This window comes from Diadema antillarum, unplaced genomic scaffold (genome assembly GCF_040938485.1).
Source record: "Diadema antillarum isolate AM-2024a unplaced genomic scaffold, OU_Dant_1.0 seq00000170_RagTag, whole genome shotgun sequence".
Taxonomy (NCBI): Eukaryota; Metazoa; Echinodermata; class Echinoidea; order Diadematoida; family Diadematidae; genus Diadema; species Diadema antillarum.
Genome location: NW_027271239.1, coordinates 118,463 through 129,485, shown reverse-complemented (window position 1 = coordinate 129,485; position 11,023 = coordinate 118,463). Strand labels below are relative to the sequence as shown.

Below are 11,023 nucleotides of genomic sequence, written 5' to 3'. Positions count from 1 at the left end.
CAGTGGAAGTAATAAATAAGTAGACACTGCATATCATTATCTTCATGGGTTATTCGTTTTTAAAGAATGTTGATATTCTATACAGACGAGTACTATCTCCAAGCATTGCTTTTATTTGGTTCTGTCATAAATCAGCTTTAGTCGTTGTAGACTTATAACGCGTTATTTACCAATTTTGTGTTCTTTATCAATGCCTACTTCGTTTCATTTCCTTTTTCTGGTTGATGCCTATTTTTTTTTTTCGTATTTAGATACTTCTAGCATTCTGTCCAATAACGTGCGTTGTATTTAATTGTGAAATGATTGCAATAAAGTAGAGTAAATTCAATTTGATTTCACACACCCACCTGATATAAAATTTATTGAATTAAGGTTAATTGTTATCGATTGACCTAGCCACATGGCAAATACACGATTCGTGGCGCACATACTCAAAGAAGAATTCAAAGGGGCAGGCAGTAACGTCTGTAAATACTGTGATTGTATTCAGTCAAGTTGAATGGGATATGTGTGAAGAGATTCAAACGAACTTGATATCTTCCCTTGCTCTTTTCGAAAGCTGCTCTGGCGAAACCATCACCAGCCCGACAACAACCAGTCGCCGAGTCACCGGCTGCCTTTTGGCAGCAACGGGACCACCTGCCACCCGGCCTTGTGAAGGCAGACGGTCATTTGTTGCCATGGGAACGAGATGGTTTGCTTCCGCCAAACTCTAAATCTGACCGAGGCGCCTCTCAGGCGACGACCAGACATCGACATCCCCTTGACCGATGGTTCGGGCGATGGGACTGGCAGGGAACCGGCACTTCGGGCCAGACTCACGGATCCAAACCCGGCGCTGGTCGAGGTTGGGGTAACGGCTTCAATGGACGAACCCCGCTAACAAAAGATCATAGGGATCAGATGCAACCCAATGTTCCTTCGTTGCTTCTCTTCCCTTCCATGACGAACAAAGTAGAAATGTTGAAGATTAATCATGTATGCTGCAAACTTATGATCATACACCTATGCCATATACACACTTATTCATGATTTACAGAGCTCGGGGTGTGTGTTTTATCCTTCTCTGCACTTAATAAATGCAAACTTTGACGTACATACGTGTACAATCATGGCTTGTCACTTCCATTTCTGTGAATGTTACTTTATAAGTTACCTAACTACAGCCAGTTTAATATATAATATATATATTGAAACAAAGAAGGAAAACTGACCAGAAATAAATATAGATAGTGAAGACTTTGAGGAAAGAAAATGGGTTTCCATCCATTGTCTTTGCCTTAAGTTTTTACTATACATAATTATTATATATGTAATGTATATATAGGTTTCTGCTCGGAATCCAAGAAATTATTGATTCACGACAGTATAGTTCAATATGAAAACTACGTCTCTCACGGAGTTGAGAATCAATACTGTTGTGAATCAACATATATATATATATATATATATATGTGTGTGTGTGTGTGTGTGTGTGTGTGTGTGCGTGTGTGCGTGTGTGTGTGTGTGTGTGTGTGTGTGTGTGTGTGTGTGTGTGTGTGTGTGTTTGTGGAGGCCGGGGGGGGGGGGGGTAGGAATTCCTTAACACCTCCCACAGACCTGCCTACTGTAGGAGCTTAAAACTACATTTTTTAAAGAATTTCAATGAAAATATCTCGCATACGCATATATTTTTTTTCATGTCACAAAGCCAAGGAGATCAGGAGGGGGTGGGTGGGGGGGGAGGTGCTTTTAATCATAGGACCCTGCACCACGCGGGGGAGATTTTTGCATTTTAAACTTGAAATTCAAGAACTGATCGAAGCACACTTTGGACGAAAGTAATTTGGAAAATTTCAGTCAATAAAAGCAAGAAATTGTCGTCATCTCGGGAATCGATTACAGCACGTTTGTTGGGAGGGGTAAAATGATCGGGACCTAGGCCTACTGTGTGCGCCCCGACCCCACACCCCCCCCCCCCCCCCCCCCCCACCCCCATCGATGCCCCTGCGATGTATTCAAATAATAAAAAATTACCACCACATCGACGATATCACCCCTCGGCCCTCTCCCTTTAAATAAAGACATGAATTCATGAATGAACAATGGCAGGGAATGGCATATGAGCTCCCTACCATGCATTCACCATATAGGCCTACCCTAGAGAAGTATCGAGTGGTGGTGTCTTTCTTTCTTTCTTTCTTTCTTTCTGTCTGTCTTTTTTCTTTTCTTTTCTTTTTTCTTTCTTTCTTTCGTTCGTTCTTTTTTTTTTCTTTTTTACTTGTAGCCACCATAGCCCTGACTCCCAACGTGTGTACATATACATTTGACTGTACATTTGTACTTAGATCGTACATGTATGCACGGATGAGGATGAATTGCTGAAGAAACAAGCTTGTCAAACGATATGGCCGGATCTGGACAACGCAAAAATGTTCGACTTTCAAAGAACTTGTCTCAGATGAAGGTTGGTTTGTTTCTTTTCTGTCGAAATGGTGTACGTAATAGTTAGACAAGATACTAATAACTATGTGTGAAAAAGCTTGCGTGTGACTTGGAATAGACGCTGCATCTCACAATCGCCATTAACCCCCCCGCCCCGCCGGGGCGCTGCGGCTGTCTACACTGTGGGTGGGAGTGCCGTGAGTGAATAGCGGGCTATTTTCGTTGTTTAAAATCAGCATGTGTGTGAATTCAGGCACCTCTGAGTGAAAGTGCCTATTTCACTAACGTTAGACAGAAAGATCCGTCTGTCCGGCGGAGGAGTCTTTTATGTTTTTTTTTACGTTATCGCCTTCCTCCGTAGACATATTATAAGGAGGGGATCCGTAAAGCCAGACGCAATCTCCGCGCCCGCGGAACATTCGGTCAACTATTTCACTAACTGTTAGACAGAAAGATCCGTCTGTCCGGAGGACTCTTTTGTATTTTGCCATTAACGCCGTCCTACCTATACGGAGGGGATCCGTGAAGCCAGACGCAGTCTCCGCGGAACATTCCCCGACGGACAGATACAGACCGATCTTTCGGTCAACTATTTCACCAGCTATAGGCTGGCGATTAGAAAGAAAGGCCTAGATCCCTAGACCATGCCTTACGGGAAAGTTGCATATATATATCCAGACTCATGACTGTTCCCAGATTGTCTTGAAAAGGTTTTTCTTGTTCTTCAATTAAACTTACGCACTTGCATCCAGGCACTGCACACTCACCTCAGTGCTCGGGTGCCCGCCCTTGTGATACGTAGGAGAGTAGGCCCTAGATCCAATCACCGGACGCCTTTTCTTTCTTTTCTTTTTTTTGTAGCTTTGATTTCCGTACGCAGAGGATGAAATTTCGGCTAAAAATAACACCACTTATTCACAGACTCCTGGAAATTACGAATTCAGCCTACTTATGTAAATTGTTCGCTCCAGTTTTTAGAATATATGCTTCAAACATACCCCTTCTAAAAAAAGTTGTCTTTTTGCGTGGTGCAAAATCGCATCGGCCATTGTATTACCGGACACGATTTTCGCAATAAAATAATCGACGTCTTTCACACCTAGTCCTTGCACCAGAATCACAATTCATCCCACAAATCACCATACACATTCTCACCGAGCAGATGACAAACAAAAAATCGGCAAATGAGGCTCAAATTTTGTATTTTACGGTAAAAATCAAAATGTCTGTCTTGAACATTTCGAACAGTTCATGCAATAAAACCTTGTGAGAAATCGACAACACTACAACTTCTATTTTACCTGCTTTGTCTATGGGAGCTGCATGCGCAGGTGATAAGTTGCGGGGCCCTATAATGAGGCTGTAGCGCACAACTATTCCGCATCATTCGCATTTAAGGATGATAGCTACAAATTTCCGATATCGATCTGTGATCTTTTGGTTCTATTCAAATCTTCAGCATTTTTCCTGTATGTGAGTGGGATTTCATCATAGAATTTCAGTCACGAAATTTGATTCACACATGCATGATAGAATATTAACTATGACGAGGTGTGGGTCACTCAACTATAAATTTGAGGTAAAATGTGATTTTTTTCGTGTTTTTACATTTTTATATGGCGTTTTTTTGTGATTTCGGTCCACACAAAGTTCTCTGAGGCTAATCTACGAAGTCTCGCGTGTACAGGATGTCATTAGTACGCAAAAATGTGTGTGCCCAGTAATACCATGGTGTCCGGTAATACCATGCTTGCATGTACACACACATGTAAATCTGCAAAAATCTTCAGGATTGAAGGAGGCAGAATAAACACAAGAAGAAGAATGTTACATATGTCTTTCTCACCCCAAATCTTGCTGTGGGGCAATTCCTTCCTCATTCATATTTCACGAATTTCGCGAGTCAGGTGCAATTCGCGAAATTAAAGACACGCGAAAATATTGACTGATCCCGATGTGGATGTGACGTACACATGTACATTTCTCCATTCAGTGCAGGACTCCATGATCGCGAATTTAACCACTCGCGAAATTGTCGGGAATTCCCGATTCGCGAAAATTTAGACTCGCGAAATATATGGCGTATACAGTATATCACTGAAGCCTTGATGAAATAGAATTGCTATTGCCTAAATATCGTATTTCTACTTCATCTTCATTTGAGGTCTGCCCATAGAATGAAAATGATACGAGTGTTGATTGTTATTGGTTTTAGCCTATTCACACTGAGCAAGCAGGGATGCAGGCTTATCAAGTCATGCTGTGCTGTGCTGTATCTCAAACAGTTTTAGTATCAACCTCAAAATGTTTGTATTCTAATCTTCAGTTTATGCAGCGGCGCTCGAGGAAAGATGCCGAAGAGGAACTAGAGACAGAGAAGCAACGCCAGATAGATGACACGCACTGGTACTTGGATCTACCAGAATTGATCTCAAAGGGGTAAGACTGTAGTCGCAACATTCTTTGCAGAGGTATTTGTGTACCACATGCTCACTGGTGGATCCAAAGGGTGGCACAACATGCGCATGCACCCCCCCCCCCTCTTTATTTCTCATTAAGAACAAAAGAAATAAAAATGAAAAAATGAAATGAAACCCAGAAGTGGCACCAGAAATATTAGTTGTGCCCCCCCCCCTTCCTGGATCCGCCCCTGATGCTTATGACTACAATGTATTTGAAGCCTTACTTAGTACGTGTACTTTGCAAAGTATCCAACTTACATTGTCTGCAACAAAAACAGATTAGATATCGTGTTTAATTATCCAATAGACAATAATCAAAGCTTTTTTTCCAGAGAACGGGAGCGGAGTGTTGTGCCCTTCATTGTCTAAATGGCCTTGTGACCTGTTGACTGCAGGGTATACTCACTGTCGTGTAAAATTTGGAGCGTCAATAATGTCTTTTGACTTCTACTGAGTGAAAGAACTAGAACTGAAAGTTGTGATAGTTAGGACAGGTGTCGTTTCCTTTCTTTCCTTCGATTGTATCAACAATGGAAATCTTTCAACGACTTTTTACTTCAGGAATCGATATGAAACTGTGGACAGCTTAGCAGAATGCGAGGACTTTGTTTGCGGTCGCATGTCATTCAAGGGCATGAACCCAGCCATTGAGGTAAGCTCGCTTGGGAAGGAAAACCAAGATAATTATGTTCCATACACATTCATTTCTTAATTCCTTGTTCCCAAGGAGATATCTGTAAGTTTGTCCTATTTCTTGTTATTTTAAAGGAAACATGCTTGATAGATTTTCTTGAGACCTGGCCTGAGGTGTGCTGCATGAGATTTTGATAAACTAACCAAATTTTGAGTAAAAATCTAATGAAATTCAAGGTTATATCATTTTTATATGCAATAGTGGGCAGTTAATTGCTGGTATGGCGATGCGTTTACAGATGTGCATTTGCATTGCCAGTCTTTGCAAAATGTTCATCAGCTAGTTTTGTAATCTCCTATGCTTGCATGTGTATTTCAAAGACATTTCTTCTTTCTCTCTTTGTTTTCATGGTAAACTCTTGTAACTGATTGACCAAAAAAAAAATGATAATGATGAAAATAATCACCAACTATTTAGTGTTTTAGAGTAATTGCCATGGTAGAAATCATGGGATTACGTACTCAGATGGGATTGGGATTTGAGTTCTATTCATTTCAACAATATAAATTGAGTGGAGATTGTGGTGTATACGTGATTCATCTTTCTTTCCTTTTTCTTCAGTGCCTTTGATGTGAAATTATGCCAAAAAGTATTCCCTGGCCACAGGTGTCAATATCAGAGCTGCCAAGTCTCCCTGATTCTTCAAAAGTCTCCCTGAATATCTCAAAATGTGTTCATGTCTAAATAAGAGAATATTAAAATCTCCCTGATTGGGGAATTATTTTTCGGCCATTGAAATGCATGTGGCACACAGGTATCTCCGTGATCGCTGTGTGGAATCACCCTGATTTGGATGTGGGAATGTTGGCAGACCTGCAGTATGATAACCACCCTTGTTTTGCTTCATTTTCGTTTCGCTTGATCACAGAAATTCATGGAGAATCTACAAGCGGAGGCTGACGATGAGGAAGATGAAGATGATGAAGGAGCAGTCCAAGTCTCTGATGAGGAAATGGCTGAAAGGTAAGATTGTAAGATTGACCCTCGACCAGGAGTGTGAGAGTCCCAACAAGAACATATTCACAAAAATAATGAAGTGTATAAAAATGAACATACAGTACATACGTGTATTTACCACAATTAATTTGTATGAAAATGAGCATATTCAAATTAATGGATACAAATGTTTGCATTCTGAATTTGTTAATTTTTTAAACCACTATAAACTGTTACAATGTTGTGTTTAGCACAGTCACATTGTAACATGCACTGGTTGTTTAACCACCCTGCCACTTCTAGTAGTTAAATTCACTCTAGTAACTGTGTTTTCATTGAAAAAAAAACAACAACAAACTTTCATCGATAAACTATTTAGAAAGTTGCAACATTACTATTGTAATGAATTTTATAATTTTTTCAAATGGCACCTGTTATCTTCACTAAACAATCTACCCATTTGGTAAGCACAACGTTTTATAAAGCAAGGTATGGATCTACTATGCAAGGCTAATTTGAATTAAAAAGGAAAAATTGTGAAGATGTCCTTATCGTGAACAGGTGATAGTTTCCAATTGCCAATTACTATAATGTTTACCAAGAAACCTTTGCGTACCAGTGTGTGTCTGTCTGTTTTATTTGTTGTGTCAACTGCTGTAGACAATACAATATTTAGCCAAAACTTTGATTCATCAATTGTTCTGTAATGCCTCACCTCCTGAATAAATGTGATGAAATCACGTCTTCAGTCGCTGTGTGAACAGCAAAATTTCAGACTTTGACGTCATCCCAAACCATTTCATGGAATTCCTTTTACATGGTTCATACTTGTTCAATGTTTGAACGATTAAAAAAATAAAGAATGATACTAATAAAATGATATAGATAGATAGATGCATTCAACCTTGCCTAAGTCAAATCTATGTGGATTGAAGTAATAGCTTTGACTTAGAAAAAATTCTACTTAAAGGGGTTAAAATCAATAGAATAAAAAAAGAAGAGGACTTGAAAAGACCTTCAACTTAGGCGAATATTCAACTTATGCGAGGTCAACTTAAAAGACAAGTTCACCTTCATAAAAATGTTGATTGAGAAACTGAGAAATTGAGAAACAGTATTAGTAGAATACATTACTGAAAGTTTCAGTAAAACTGGACAATCCGTTCAAAACTTTGAATTTTTCTTGTGTAGTAAAAGAGCACATGACTTGTCTCTTTCAGAAGGCAGGGCGAGTACCATGTCAGTTACAAGCTTAGAGAATGTTTTCCTTTCATGAAATTTTGTGTAATTTTCTTTATATTTTCGTTGTATCGTTCTACGCATGTGACATCATCAACTGTAGCAGTCTTTTCATCCAGCAGTGACTCCACAGAAACTATAGGAATTAATAACTTTTGAAAAGATTGTCTGATTTTCCTCAAACTTTCACTGATGTGTTCTACTTATATTGCTGCATAATCTCAATCCACATGTATATGAATGTGAACTGTCCTTTAAGCAAGGTTGACTGTAGATAGATAGATAGATAGATAGATAGATAGATAGATAGATAGATAGTTACAGTAGATAGATAGATAGATAGATAGATAGATAGATAGATAGATAGATAGATAGTTAAGATAGATAGATAGTTACCGTAGATAGATAGATATATAGATTGATAGATATTTGTGCAACCATATTTTATTGTGTGTTTTGTTTTTTGCATTGCCTCCCCAGGTACTCAACCTTAGTCGGAACTGTGGGAAAGATGTTTACCAAGAAGAGGAATCGCTCACAGACGGAGGATGACACTCCAATAAAGAAGAAGCATAAAAGGGCTTTCCTCAAGCCTCCTGATGAATAACATTTATCTCTGTGCTTAAAAGTTATTTTTATAATTGAATTTTCAATTTGGTACATGTATTTGTGAATGACACCATTAATAGATTCATAATATGCAAAATTTTGAGGACCTTGTTTTAATTTTGATTCATTTCCTATCAATTTATAATATCTATTTATTGCCAAGAGGTGTAATCAATAATTATTGTTCCAGTCACATGGACATGCTGGTATGATATTGGTATTTGTGCGTAGAAGTCTGTCATCTGCAATACTAATATTTGGTTTGGTGGTGCTTTCTTTACTCAGAGAGAAAAGAAACAGGTGTATTTTGTCAGCAATGTGGAAGCAATCAGGTTTGATGGTTCTCTACAGTGGGTAGATGTTTAATGTGGTGAGACACCCAATGATTAGGTATGATATTTATATCTCTGACTCGGTAATATCACTCCAATATACATTCTAATACATGTATTACAGTAGTTATAATCAATTTGATGAATATTCATTTCCATAGAAAGTAATTAGCATATTTGATGCTATGATGATGTGGCCTGATGAATTTATTTCCTATTGCATTGTTATGTCATGGTGTCAAGAATTTCATACTGTCGGTAATTTCAGGTGTCTATAGCTTGATGTGTCAAAAGTATGTACATGTATACGTACACTAGAAAATGATACCCACTTGCCATATAAAGTTTGTATGTTTTACTTCCACGTGTCGGGTCCCCAGTTGTCATGTGTGCCACATGAGCATTGCACGTGGGCCTGTTGAAAGGAGGCCTTTTAGTACTCACATACAGAGTTGTCAATTAGTGCATATGTTTTTTGTTTTTTTTTTTCTTTATCAAAAGTAAGATGATATGTTTTTGAGATGAAAAAAGAAAAAAATATGCAATTCAAAAAAAGCATACGTATTGTCTGAAATTTTGTATGATTTTGCCTTCAAGGTATGTTTTTTTATTTGCCTTTGACTTTTTTCCACTTTTGTTTTCTTTTTATTCTTGGGGGGGGGGGGGGGGATTAATACTGTGCATCAGTGGGAGCACAATGTATTTTTTATGTTCTCCAGAGGTTGGCAGCCCTGCTCTGTAGATGGCGCTATACAACAATGTACCAAAAATCTGTGGTAGAAATATTGTAGAAGACCGTCGAACCCTGGGTGACTGTTGGTGATGGTGTGAAATACATTGTACAAAGGATTTAAGATCAGCATAGACCAAGTACAAGAAACGTGGGCACTGTATATGATGAACTTTACTACATATGTAACCCAAGGTCATAACTTTGATTAAAATGAATCAGTGACAAAATGTGTTGCTCTAGCTAAGGAGTATTTTCTTTCTTGTGCAGGTGTGTAGTTTTCAGATGTTTAAATTCATATGCTTTGAGTGGTCCTAGAATGAATTCAACTCAAGCGTGAGGAGAAAGAGGTGGAAAAAGGAAGATATAGTCTGTGTGTGTGTGTGTTGTGTGTGTTGTGTGTGTTGTGTTTGTGTGTGTGTGTGTGTGTGTGTGTGTGTGTGTGTGTGTGTGTGTGTGTGTGTGTGTACATGTATACATATACATAATGCATTTCCCACTAAAATGCAGTTGGCATGAGTGCTGTATTCACAGAGGTAATATGGCACACTCGGCAAAAATATATACAGTTGTATATGTATTTCTCGTAGAATATTTGGCTAAATATTCATATTTTACATACGATTTTAAAGATAACTTGAATGGCTATCAACCTGGTTGGTCACTTTTTTCTTCCAAGGCACAAAAGTTACAATTGCAAGAATGGACAAGTTCTCACTCATGCATAATGTGCTCATCCATGTAACAATAATAAGAACATTACAATAACAATACAGTAATAAACACATATTGATTTTTTTTAAACCTTCCACTGATCTTTGTAATGTCTTTGTAGCCCCCAAAGATGAAAGGCAGGAAATAATGGAGAAAATGAAGAATCTACAAAATTATAGAAATTTGTCGTGTTAGGCCTATTTCAAATTAAGAGAACTAAAATTAATATTTTGTCCATGAATTTGTCTCATGAATTCTTAAATTCCTAAAGTAAAATAGTGAAATACAGAAATTCTGTCCATTTTGTCATCTTTGCCCCTCACTCCTTATATCATTTGAATTTGAGTTGATAAAAAAATTTTATTTTCCCCCTGTGGTTTCCTACTTTATTCATGTTTGAGGATATAAAGAGATACAACGGAACTAAAACGTAAGTGTTTTTAGCTATTCATTAATGCCTCTCATTTTGTTGAATTAGTCTTTTGTTACATGGGCGTCACCAGGGGGGGGGGGGGGGGGGGGGGGTGCGTTGGGTGCGAACGCATCCCCCCCCCCCCCCTTCAGATCCTTTAAAAAAAAAAAAAAAAAAATCAGTCTGCGAGCGACCTCAACGCCGGATGCTAGATGATTACTCTTTTCTATTTTTTTCTTTATATTTTGCACCAGGGACACACACACACACACACACACACACACACACACACACACACGCACACACTGATTTTATACATATCACACAGGGGTCTAGGGCAAATGGGCAATTCCCCGCACCCCCCCTGGCCCTAATCCTAATCAATCCTGAACAATCTATCCCTAACTCAAACTCCTAACCCTAACCCTAACCCTAACCCTAATCGTTACTCTAAGCTTACCACTAACCATA

General features: G+C 38.6%; 1 protein-coding gene across 1 annotated transcript; it reads left to right on the top strand.

Annotated features, from left to right (window-relative positions):
- The first annotated feature begins 2,356 nt into the window (after positions 1–2,356).
- On the top strand, positions 2,357–9,063 carry LOC139728216 (M-phase phosphoprotein 6-like). The gene is made up of 5 exons (XM_071639180.1): positions 2,357–2,446; positions 4,751–4,863; positions 5,448–5,538; positions 6,449–6,543; positions 8,236–9,063. The coding sequence occupies exons 1-5, from the start codon at positions 2,387–2,389 to the stop codon at positions 8,360–8,362; spliced, it is 486 nt and encodes a 161-aa protein (XP_071495281.1). The 5' UTR covers positions 2,357–2,386; the 3' UTR covers positions 8,363–9,063.
- Positions 9,064–11,023: the final 1,960 nt, after the last annotated feature.